The sequence below is a fragment of the Lacerta agilis genome, chromosome 8 (assembly GCF_009819535.1).
Source record: "Lacerta agilis isolate rLacAgi1 chromosome 8, rLacAgi1.pri, whole genome shotgun sequence".
In the NCBI taxonomy this organism is placed as follows: Eukaryota; Metazoa; Chordata; class Lepidosauria; order Squamata; family Lacertidae; genus Lacerta; species Lacerta agilis.
In genome coordinates, this window is record NC_046319.1 from 14,641,255 (window position 1) to 14,654,030 (window position 12,776).

The 12,776-nt window shown below is 45.1% G+C and overlaps 1 protein-coding gene across 14 annotated transcripts in view; it reads left to right on the plus strand.

Moving 5' to 3' along the window:
- Nucleotides 1–12,776, plus strand: part of RERE (arginine-glutamic acid dipeptide repeats) — a 342,723-nt gene that overhangs the window by 207,167 nt on the left and 122,780 nt on the right. For all 14 annotated transcript variants that reach the window (XM_033156259.1, XM_033156258.1, XM_033156263.1 and 11 more), the window contains one exon: nt 9,177–9,225. In XM_033156259.1, the coding sequence (XP_033012150.1) occupies nt 9,177–9,225 (49 nt within the window). The remainder of the gene's footprint in view (nt 1–9,176; nt 9,226–12,776) is intronic.

Below are 12,776 nucleotides of genomic sequence, written 5' to 3' on the forward strand. Positions count from 1 at the left end.
TCTCATTTCAATTAGTGGCCATCACTTCATCCTGTGGTGTGAACCTTTGGGGTTCCTCCAGAACTACCACAGTGGTTGTGGAGCATATTAACCTTTACAAGTAAAGTCATATTTGCAATTGCCACAGAGTGGGAGGTGAAACCATACATGTTTGTGTATGTTGCATCCTTGTGAACCTTTGACATACTTCAGCATTATACCTGGTATGTTGCATCCTTGTGAACCTTTGACATACTTCAGCATTATACCTTTTTAACAGAAGCTGATAAATATTTTCCTTGCCTCAACTCCGGGAATATTGTCTCCTGTTCCTTCTAATTCTAAGCCAGGTGTTCTACCCTTTGAGGCATGGCTCCTCTGGGTAGGGCCTTTGCAGTGGTGGCAGCATCCAGAATATCAAATGCCTTCCTTGCATGATTGCTTGGTGCCTGCTTTGTTAGCTTTTTTGGCACCAGTTTAAAACATATTGTCCAAGCATTTGGAATCAACATTAAAAAACAAAAGATAAAACAAATTGTTATCAAAGTTTTCCAAGAGTGATAGCACGACCAGTAATAGGAGGGTTCATATGCAGCTAATTTTTATTCAGAGTAGACCCATTAAAATTAATGGACACATGTTAGATGTGTTTATTAATTTCAGTGGCTCTGCTACTTCGTAACACTTAATGTTGGATACAAGTTGTACAAGTAAAGGATGATGTGTGCAGATGAGAGACAGTGTTTCTGGTCCATGGAAGCATGTGGAATGTTTATAACCTTGTAATTATGACATAGGTAGAAAACAATAAAAAATTCAGTTTTACAACTAGTAGACTTTGTATTTGTCTCCTTTGGATATAGCACTCAAGTTCATGCATATAAGAAACAAGAGCAAGCTAGGATCCTAAAATGGAGGGGTTCCTCTCCTTTTGAGTTATTTTAAAAACTTCACATGGATTATTTGACATGCTGTTGTTGGATAGTTGTTGCCTTCTTGCTACGTTAACATTTTATTGCTTTGGTTTGTCTGGCACTTTAAGCCAAACCATGGCTTAGTGCAGCCACTCCCCTTCTTCCTGATCATTTTTGCCTCCGTGCTGAGCTAAACCTGGGACCTTCTGCCCACAAAGCAAGATATTCTGTCAATGAGATACAACCTTTCCCCAATAGGTTAACCACAAGCTGTAGCCAAGGCAAGGAGGGCTCACACAGTTATCCTCTCCTGTTTTATCTTCACCTCGAGAGGCTAAGAGATAGTGACTTGCCCAAAGTCAGCCAGTAAGCTTCATAGCTGATCAGGGATTTGAACTGACTTCTTCCTGGTCCTAGTTTTGACTCTTTAACCTCTATACCACACCAGCATATTCTAAGACAGGATTTGGGTCAGGATCCTTTTAAACTGTTGTGTCTATTTATGCTTCATATCTACTTGGAAGAATCGAATGCTGCATACATCAGTTTCAATTCAGTGCCAGGAAGCCAAAAGGGGCTATTTGAAAGGCCCGAAGTAATGGATTCTATAAATGGCAGTAGGCTAGTTATTAGATCAGTTGAGCCATTGGGCTGAAATTTGGCCAGATAGAAAGCATTTTTGGCCCTGATTCCATAGTCATATTTCAAATGCTCAGTTTTTGTCTAAATTGTGATGGAAGGGTGGGGGGTATTTTTGCGTTTAAATAAGAAAATAATTGTGATGCATGCAAGAGAAGGAAATGCAGGCTGCATTAGAGAGACATGGGATTTGGTCCTCAACCAGGATGCCCTTTGGCAAGTGCCCCCTCCCACAGCCATTTCAGTCTGTGAAACGGAAGTATGTGTTTACTTATGTTCCTATCCTTCCAAGCCTTCAGGGCCAATCGCAATGTCCGAAGACCCTACATCCCAAGGTTCCTATGAAGGTGACATTTAGCTTTAAACATTTTTTTAAATGCACATACAGAATTTGGTGATGATCTTTGAAAGTGAAATCCATTTAGCAATATCCACAGTAGGAAGTGTGAAAGAATTAAGGAGAGGAGGAAGACAATTCAGGCAGGCTTCCACAACTTGGTTGTGTTCACACCATACATTCAAAGCACTATGGTAACACCTTAAGCAGGCATGGCTTCCCCCAAAGCTGTTTCCTGGGAGCTGTAGTTTGTTAAGGTTGCTGAGAGTTGTTAATAGACCCCTATTCCTCTTCCAGAGCTATAATTCCCAGAGTTCCCTGGGAAAGGGATTGGTGGTTAAACCGCTGAGAGAGGGGAATAGTGGTCTCTGAACAATTCTCAGCACCCTTAACAAACTGCAGCTTGTTCTTTGTGGCAAACCAAGGCTGCTTAAAGTGGTATCATAAAATGCTTAAAAATGTAGGGTGTGAATGTGTCCTATGTTTTTGGTCTAGAGTTTCTATCAGCTCCAGCCTGCATGGGTGATGTTGTACAAAACGTCTGGAAGACATGAGCTTGGGGCAGCTGCCTTGTACCGAGCCCACCTTTTAGTCCATCTGTTCCAGGAACCACAGGCAAGCTGAGGCCTCCATAGCTCTGCTTGAGCAGGAGATGCCATGGGCAGAACTCAGAAACCCTCCATACATAGAGCATGTGCTCTAACACTGACCAGCTGAGCCTAACGGCTTAGTCCCAAGGCTTTTGGGGGAGCCCTTTGGTTATTTCTGTAGCTTCTGTTACACAAAGAGTTTTATCCACTTGCCAACCTTGTTGAGAAGGCTGGAGATGATCACTTGCTCATGACCGTGGAGATGAGTCAGTCTCCAGCAGCACACAGGAGTAAGCTGCTCCATGGTCATGAAACTGCTTAAAGGTTTGCCAAAGCTCTACAAACTGGGAAGGGTTTTAGGAACTCTGTACATTATTCAGGTGGTGGTGGTGGGATTTAGTGGATAGGATTCCCAAAAGTGAGAGGTGCAGGAAGCTCTTTTCTTCCTCCTTTAAAACATACTGTTCTTGAAGTTGCCCCTTTTACTAATGTGTTGGGCGCCTGTCCCAATGTCCCCATACGAGGTGGGGATCTGGAGGACGTGCTGTAGCTCAGTGGCAGAGCAACTGCTTTGCATGCAGATGGTTCAGTCCCCAACGTCTCCATTTCAGGCTGGGGAAGACCTTTGCCTGAAACCCTGGAGAGCTGCTGCTGGCCAGTGTAGACAATGCTGAGCTAGATGGAACATTGGTCTGACTCAGTATAGGGCAGCTTCCTATGTTCCTATTTGAGCTCCTGCAAGGGATATATAAGCTGATGGTCCAGCCTCCCATCAGTCTTACTTTCTTCTCTCTCCCACTTGCCAGGACCCCCACGTTGATTCCCACCTTGCTTCGAAGCCAGAAAGGGCACTTCTCTTGTCTTGTAGCCAATACCCCCCTCCCCGCTTATCTGCCTGAGGATTAGAGGGCTCCGGTGCACCCTGGGATGGGGTGGGTGGTGGTGGGGGGAAGATTCCCTTCCTTTTTGATATTCATTTGCAGGCCTCCAGTTCCTTTCTGTCCAGTCCCTGTTTATTCAAGAGACTACAGCATTTCCATGGCAACAGGTTACTTTTCAAAGGGGGAACATCTTGTCATTATATTTAATCCGCTGCAGCTGAAGAGGGACTGAAATATTAAGTTGTTGTTGCTATGGATACCACTTTTGTTACATTGCTTTCCTTTGGTGTCAGATTTCATACACTGCGCTGGCTCCTTTGCTCCTCTCATCATCCTCCCCCCTCCTTCCCCACTTCCAACCTTATCCCTTCCCCATTCTCTCTCACACACATACACACACCCCTGCCATCTCATGGAATAAACAGCCCAACACTTCCCCCCATTATTGTTGCATTTACTCATTGACCTTAACATAATTTTAACATAATTAATCAACTGTGTCTTTTTATCCTTCATGTGTGTGTGCGCGTGTCCACACCCACACCCACACACAGGTAAATTCATACTTCTTTCAAAGTTTAGAGTACCCCAGAAGCTTCTCTCTACAAAAAACCCTATGCTTCTTAACAGCATTCTTTTTCTTCTCATATTTAAACTGAGCTGGAGGGATGTGCAGAGTAAAGGAGGGCAAAATCCGAAGTGATCCAGGCAATATCTGGAGGCAGTGTTGGAGATTTGTAGGTTGAGATGCGCAGTGTTTTTGGTTTTTTTTAAATGCCTCTGGCAATTAGCTGATCTTCCTGCTCCTTCTTGATGCTTGTATGTGTGTGCCTAGAGATAGTGAAATAGAAACCTCTGCAAAGTGACAATCTGCACTTGTCCAGAGAAGCAGTACAGTATATGGAACGAGGATGGAGATGCTGATCCACTGAAGCTATTCTAATAAGTGTTCCAGCCTTTGCCAACCCTGGTGTCCTCCAGATGTTTTGGACTGCAACTCCAATCACCCCCTAGCCCAGCACAGGCTGGTGGGAGTTGCAGTCCAGGAAAAGATCCTGAGGGCAGCAGATTCGCATAGAATGATGGCTCTGTGGTGATGGAATTTATGCATCTGAGCGTGCATGGGCTGCATCAGACCAAAGGTCCATCTGGTCTAGTCGTCTGCTCCTCACAGCAGCCTACCCAGATGCCTCTGGCAAACCCTCAGCCCAGGCTATGAAGGCAAGAGCTCTCTTGCACAGTTGCTTCCCAGCAATTTGCATTCACTACCAGGACGACTAGGAAGCACTGCTTAACTTGACTTCTGTGAATTTGTCTTCGGTCCTATTTAAAGCTGGCCAAACCGGCAGCCCGTTGCTAGATCTCGCAGCATAGAATGCCATCAATTAGCTATGCACTCCAAGAGGAAGTGCAATCTTTTAAGCCTGTCCTGGATCTTAAGTCTTTACCCCAGGGATGGGATGCCTGGGTGCGCCCCCCCCAGGTGTTTGTTGGATTCCAGCTCCCATTAGCCCTGGGCAGCATGCCCAATGGTCAGGGATGATGGGAGTTGTAGTCCTGCAATATCTGTTTAGGGCCATAGGTTCCACACCTCTCTCCATTATGTCTCCCCCATCCCCACCTCAGTCTCTCCTCATCCGCACTGAAAAGCCCCTGTCTGTCATTTATAACCTTCCCTCTTGGGGAGCCACAAGGCTGGGCTGCTCAACACACAGAAATACCCTTTAGGACAGGGTGGTCCAACACGCTGCCCCAGGACCGCAGGTGGCAACTTTTGATGCCCCCCCCCGCCCCACCCCTTACACACATGCAACAAGGCAATGTGCGGCCCACTTGGTATGAGAAGTTGGATCGCCTTGCTATAGAGTCTCCTTGTGTATGTGGAGGGTTCGCTCCAGAAATGTGCAGCGGCCGTCTCTGTGTTGGGATATAGCCTCTTATACCAGGGCAGGGTTTCTTAAACTTCTGAGTTCATTGATACCTCCCTCATAAGTTGTCAAGGCCCCAGCCCAAATTCTTAGGTGTATAAATGAAATCAAGTCAAGGAATATCAAAATATTTGTCAGCATTTAATCATCACCAATCAGTTGCGATTGCTAGGAACTGTAAAACATAAAAAGAGCGGGAGAGGATACTCTTGTATCATGGAATCATCCTATTAACTACAAAGGCTCCTCATTGGCAAGGGAGGTGCACCCTGTACATGCCCACACTTTTTATTTCCGAGGCTTATTGTTTCGTAATTAAAATAAAATAAAATTGCAGCATACCCTGTAAACATCTTTTCTACCTCAGACCCCCCCCTTTTAAACCCTAGGATTTTTTAACCCCATGCGCAGTCCCATCGACCTGGGGTGCGTGTGTGTGTCAATATCAACCCTGTGGTAGGGGTTTGGGTGCATCTTTTGAAAAGAGTTGAGCAGCAGCAGAGCTTCTGTCTGAATCTGCTGAGCCTGGGGGCCAGGACGCAGCCCAGGCTGCCTGCCTGCCTCTTTCTGTTCAGAGTGTTCTTATGAAGACCACACAGCGTCTTTTTTGCTATACCTCTTTCTGGGCAGGGAGCCATTGTACAGAAAGGTGTTGGAAGAAAGGGATGGGTTTAGTGGCTTGTTTTTCTCACTATAAACCCAACTGTGGGAATAAAAAGAGCTGGGATTGCAGAAAAGATTACACAGAGCCGCCTGTATTTTTCAACTCGGCGAGCATTGATTCCTATTCATGCATTTCCCCTCCCTTTACATAATAAAAGTGCGCTTCATCTTTCCTTGTCTCGCTGTGAACTCCATAGAGGGAGAATACAATACAGTGGCATATTCCAGCTGCAGGATGTTACCGGTTTGAAATAGATTCTGTGTATGCAGTGAGCATCTAGGTATGTTGTAACATGCATACACATCCTTAAGAAGGAAAATTAGGTCAGGTAAATTCAGGTTGACCTTCAAAGTGCATATGATTATGTATGGTTGGCCAGGGTTTCTTCAGGCTGGTATTTAACTACTGACCTGGTGGCCGCTGGCAACCGGGAATTGCATGTAGGTGAATAAAGGTGATGTTGCAGGTAGGACAGAGCACTCCATCTTTCCCAGCATCGAAACCAGGGTGGATTTGATTTAAATCAAACTGATTTAGATCACTAGTCAGTAAGGCTCAGGGTGGATTTTTTTAAAATTTAAATCGGATTTCCCCCCCCCCCATTTAAATCCACCCTGAACCTTACTGACTAGTGATTTAAATCAAGATTTAAATCAGTTTGATTTAAATTAAATCCACCCTGATCAAAACCAAGCACTCTGCTCCTCCACTGCCAACCCACAGCAATCTAGGGAATATTTCTTTTCTTTTGTAGGTTACTAACTTTTATTCACCTGCCCGAATGTCATCTCCTCCTCCTATTATAGTTAATTATTATTACATCACCTTCCACATATATGTATTGAGGCAATGTATGCAAAATAATAATAAAAAGCTTTAGAAAGTTAAAAACAGGAGAGAAAATAATAGCAAATTAATTAAAAATAAATGAAAGGAGACACCCATGGCAGAGAACTGTTCATTCAGCTGGGGAAGCCTCCTAGAACAAAAATGCCTCCAGTTGTTCTGGAAAATATCTTGACGGAGATGCTGTTCCACAGAACAGGGCAGCCACACTAAAAGCCCTACTCTGAGTTACTGCCGAGCAGGCTTTTGAGACCTTTGGAACTCGCAGGAGAAGCTTGACCACAGTGCCCTGCCAGGTGTATAAGGGACAGAGCTGTCTCTCAGGTAACCTGCTTTTGGCCTGTATAGCTCTCGACTACAAGTTTCCCCACAGCTGATTCCAGGGACCTGTTTTAGGGAATGTTGGTTAGTGAGTGATCAATCAGCAAAGCATTGATTGAAAGCGATTATTTTCCTCAGCTGGAGAGATCCTCAGAGCAACTGACGTATCAACTGAAAGCAACGTGGTTCCTGCTCTTAGGCTTTGCAATGTAAAAAGACATGATACAAAAGGAAAAGGGGGGAAAAGGATTTGGGGGGAGTAGAGGAAAACAAGCAAACTTGGGCAGCAAATTCTTAATGTTACAAGGTTCTTAAAATAAGCAGCTGGGATGAAAGCAGGCTGCTCAGAGATCGGTAACAGTTCTTTGTGGGCCCCTGAGAAGTAGCTTGCCATCCCAACCTACCTAGAAGTAGCTGTAATAAACCTGGAAGTTGCTGACCTTTCATGTTGGGCCTCATGTCTTCTGGGGGAAGCAACCCTTCCGGCATAAGTAGAAATGCATGTAAGCCCTGATGTGTGGGAAATGCTTTCTTTAAAACCTCCTTTGACCCAGAGCTGGTGTTATGGATGATGTGTCAGATGGGTGGCAGGAAGACCTGTGTTCAAATCAGTACTCAGCCACGGAGCTCACTTCGTATGGCTTGAGTCCGTTCCATGGTTTTCTATTGACTTACACAGTTGTTGCATGCTACCCTGAGCTTTGGAGGACAAGTGTGGGATAAATTCATCCTAAGTAAATAAAAACTTAGCTTTCATTTAATTAAAAAAGAAATGTTATTGTACTTGTTTTGGAAAAGAAAATGTAAAGGAAAACACTTACTGCCAAAGATGCTGCCTCCCTACAATAAGAGTATAAATATTTGTAGCTGGTACCCACGCTGTTGGCATTTTCCCCAAAATAAAGGTTGACAGCTTAGCACTAAGCTTGGTTAGCGAAGGTCTAACCCTCGCGAATTTTATTTCAGGGCCGCAGAGTTAAAAAAGAAAAGAAAAGAAAGAAGCAGCTGGCCTCGCAGTGCCAAAGCTGAGAGCAAAACCCTAAAATACCTAGTCTTGCAAGTTAAGGTGTCCCAGAAATCTGCAGCCCAAGACTTTCCTAGGTGTGCCTGTTAGATGTTAGCGGTGAGTCCCATGCTGAGCAAAGGAGCCAGGAGGGCCCAATGGGCTAGGAACTGCTGCTGGAGGCCAGAATTGGAGTTAAAATAGAGTGGCATCCTCTGCATGCAGCTAGATGGCAGCCTCTTGCTGGAGACGTCCTTTGGATGAAACATTAAACAAACAAAGGTGGGGGCAGAATCAGATCCCTTTTGCCACCACAATTTCCGCCCCCGTGCTTTTTGGGCACTGACATTTCAGATTGGGCACGCACGTTCTCTGCCTTCACCCTAGGGTGTCTTTCTGAAATGAACAACGCAACCAGGATTGGTGTGTGTGTGTGTGTGTGTGTGTGTGTGTGTGGTGCTGGGGAAGAGTCTTGATTCATGCAAGTTGTAAGCAGACACAGCCTCGGTTTCTTTTTAGAAGGCTTTTCCCGTTTGGCGAAGGCTGAACAGGGAGCAGCTGAGGTACCATGTCACCATGTGTCATTCCTCACATTTTGCAAAGGGCTGCTTCACATGCTGTTGCTGATCAAATGACTTGGTTTTAACATTGGTTTTGGTTTTGGGGTGCACTTTTGAGAAGTGCCGCCCAAGTTTCCGTCTTAAAATTCCATTCTTAGCAGATGGGGGAAATAGCCTCCAGAGCCGACTTCACGAACCTGCAGCCCTCCAGATGTCCTGAAGTCAAAACTCTTCTCCCCACTCCCCACCTCCATTCTGGTCTGGGATGATGGGAGTTGTAGTCCAAAATAGCAAAGACTGCTATGGAATCTTGCTGGAGGCTGTCTTGTGAATCAGGGATTTTTCCCTGCACCGTTTTGAAATGGCATTAAAGACTAACCAAACATTCTGCGGTTTTATTCCCAGTTGTGCTCTCAAAGCGGTGGCTGTACATGCTCACCCAGTACAGGGAGGGTGTGCGTTGCACCACTCGGTTCCCCTTATTCACTGGTGGTTCTGTATCTTTCCATTGCAGGCGGTTGAACAGCACACAGGGTGAAATCCGGGTTGGGCCTAGTCATCAGGTAAGACTTCCTTACATAATGGGAACATCAAGTGACTGAACTGTCTCTTTCTGGCCACCTCCGATCTGCAAATCTCAAGATGTCATCCATGTCCCCCTAAGCGTGCTGCAGTCGAAGAGGGAGGTTGACGCCGCGTCAGGATGCTCACAGATCTTTGTGTTTGATGTGCATCTTGATCCAGGGCTGTCCAGGTGTTCTGTGACACTGCATCATTGAAGGGTCTACAACCCTTCTGCCCATACAGACCAACAGTGACTATTGGCCCACAAACATTTATTTATTTGAAAATATTTCTATGTCATCCGCACACACAAACACACTATCAAGGCAGTGAACACTGTAAGAGCTATTACTCATCCTAGCTGCCTGTGGCTTGAGCCCACTAGAAAGCACAGAGTGGTCTTGGGAGGGGAAGGGTCTTCCCTCACTTGTGTTGAAAGCAGTCGCTCAGTCACTGACAGGACCATGTGTGGCGTGGTGACTAAGAAAATGAGCTCTGGACCCAGAGGCCCCTGGTTCAAATGTCACCTCTCCTGTGAATTCACTAGGCTCATATCTGCATATCATTCCAACCCACCCAGTGAATGAAACATAGGAACCATAGCTCTCAGAGAGGTACAATTTCCAGCACCCTTACAAAAAAAAATACTACAGTTCCCAGGATTCTTTGTGGAAAGCCAAGTGCTTTAAATTTGTGGTGTGGATAGCATCTAGTTGTCCTTAAGCAGACGTCCCCTCTGTTGCCATGTGGTGATAATACTACTGAACTACCCTGCAAGGTTGTTGTATGAACACCGAAAAGCATTATATAAGTGCCAAGTGGTATTTATCATGTCACCGTTTCCCCTCTTTTACCACTAGTCTCTTCAAATCCTATAGCATCCCCTGGAGACAAGCGGCCTTTCTGTTTCCTTTTCCTTTCTTCAAAAAAGCAGCCCTGCAGGGCTTAGGTTGTTGCATGCTCTGCACAGTAAGCCTTCTGGGACTCGCTCCCTTGAGTGCCTTATTTGAAAGCTTCCTTGCCGAGCAGAATAATCCCTTCTCTCAGTGTAAAACGGCTTAATTTTTTATTAAATGTGAATGAGGGCCTCGAGGGTGCATGCCAAAGTATCCTTTTCACATCTGTATATGCTGCTGTACTATTTCGGGCACCTCTCAGGTTGGAATCTTGCCTTTCCCACACTTTGCTTTTCAGTCCCATTAAGGACAGAATTGGAGAGACCACTTTGGTGCACACCTCTCTCTCTCTCTCTCTCTCTCTCTCTCTCTCTCTCTCTCTCTCTCTCTCCTGTGTTTTATGTGTGTGGGAGAGTTTTAAATGCTCATAATGCCACAGACTATGCTGCAGAATGATCAAGTCTATCACTGAGGTGTTGCTGAAATTTGTAGGAAAATACCTGCCCAAATAAGGTTGTTTAAAATTGTAATCTCTTCCATTTTGCTCATGGGCAGTAAAGTGTGATGAAGTGTACTGGGGACTGCCATAGCTCTCCAGCTACAGATGTGCAGGTGTGTCCATGCAAAAAGAAAATACGGGTTTAACTACCTATAGCCACCTGTTAGCCAGATGTTAGGAAGCTGCCTTACAAGCAGGTCAGACAATTCAGCCTTCTAGCTCAGGGATAGCTTACTGCGACGGTTGGTGACTTTCTTGGGCAAGAAGAGGTATTGCCTATCATGCCTGTCACCTGACCCTTTATAACTAGAGATTGAACAAGGTACCTTCTGCATGCAGTCACCCCACCACTCAGCTGTGGTCCCTCCCAAATTCCAGCATAATTGTACATAAAAAGAGACCCGGTGTGGTGTAGTGGTTAGAGTGTTGGACTAAGACCTGGGAACCAGAGTTCTAGTCCCTGCTCAGCCATAAACCTCACTGGGTAGCCTTGGGCTAGTCACTGTCTCTTGGCCTAACCTACCTCACAGGGTTGTTATGAGGATAAAATGGAAAACTGGGAGAAGTGTTTGCATCTTCTTGAGCTCCTTGGAGGAAAGGTTGGGTATAAATGTAATAAATAGGGCAAAACTGATACATTGGGACTCTTGGGTGGTATTCAACTAACCTGTCCCATCAATGCAAGGATTTCTACTTGCACAATGGGACTCCCTCCTACTACCTAAATCTGCTCCAGAGAACTGGGAAAATTGGAACAGATTTAGGATAATACCCGGGGGGGGGGGGGATGTGGAAGAATATTCTGTTACAGAAGCCGAAATTCTTGTGCTGACAGAATATTCACTTAGCTCAACATTGGGTTCCACCCTGTATAGAACAAACAAACAAACCCAGCAGTCTAGCAGAAATTACCTTATTTCTGAATATGCATACCTCAAATAATCTACAGGATGATTTCATCTTGGGAGGTGGCATATCAGACACATTCACGTAGGATGGGGTCTGTCAGCATCTATTAGCCATGATAACTACATGGAGACTCCATATTCAGAAGCAGTATATCTTTTAATCCTAGTTGCTGGGGGGAAGCAAAGAAAAGAGCACAGGAGGGCTGCCTTCATTCCTTCCTTGGGGTCCTCTCAGAGGCACCTGGTTGGCCACTGTTGTAAACAAATGCTGGATTAGGTGGACCTTTGGCCTGATCCAGGTGGGCTTCTTTTAGATTTGTGTGACGAGGAACTTGAACCCAACCCCTAGATTTAAACAGAGTTGGTTGCATTTTTGGACTGTCCCAAGCTGTTGCAGTATAAAGCTGGCTTGGAAATATTCACTCACCTATGGCATGTTAATTATAGACTCCAGGTGACTAGGCAGGGAGGTTTTTTCAAACATTAGCTTCCTGCTTTCAGGCTACAGTTTGCTAACAATAATTTTTATAGAAAGGTAGGCTAGTATTTTGTGTGTATCTGTGTGTTGAGGCAGGGGAGACTAATAACTTTTGGTAGACTGACTTGGAAGACTGCTCTAAAGGGATACTTCCACTGTGATAGTGTTGCTTTTTCACATTGACCACTACAGATGAAGGAGGACTGGTTTTCTGTGCTTCACCTCCTCCTTTTACTGGGTATTCTTGGGGTGGCTTCACAGCTTCTTGATCTGCTAGCACTATTTCAGGAAGGTAGATAAATGTGTCAATGTTCAGGTCCATTTTTTGCCTTTGCAGGCATACATTAAAGCGTCAGAGTGTGCCCATTTGCATCCAATCCCTCTTGATGCAAGTTACAGCCACTTTATAACATACCAGTGGTGGCGTTTGATGCCTCATTTACTTCCCTCTGGAGAAAAAGACCAGAGGAAAATACAAGTGGAGTGCTAGAATGTCTTCCAAACCTGTGGCATGTAATTACTGGTTAGATGTATCTATATGTATCTATATCCATATAAAATACAGCCTTTCAGATGTGCTTTGCATTGTAACCGTGAGAGGTAATTACAGGCTTGAAAAGCTTTTTACTGTCTTGCAACCGTTGCTGTCAATGATCAAGGCTGCTAATTGAATCCTGCAGCAAGCGCACAGTGTGCCTTCATGCCACATCACATTCTCACACTCTGGAAATACCTGTGGGGTCAGTTTTAGGGTGGGGTGGGGTCCTGT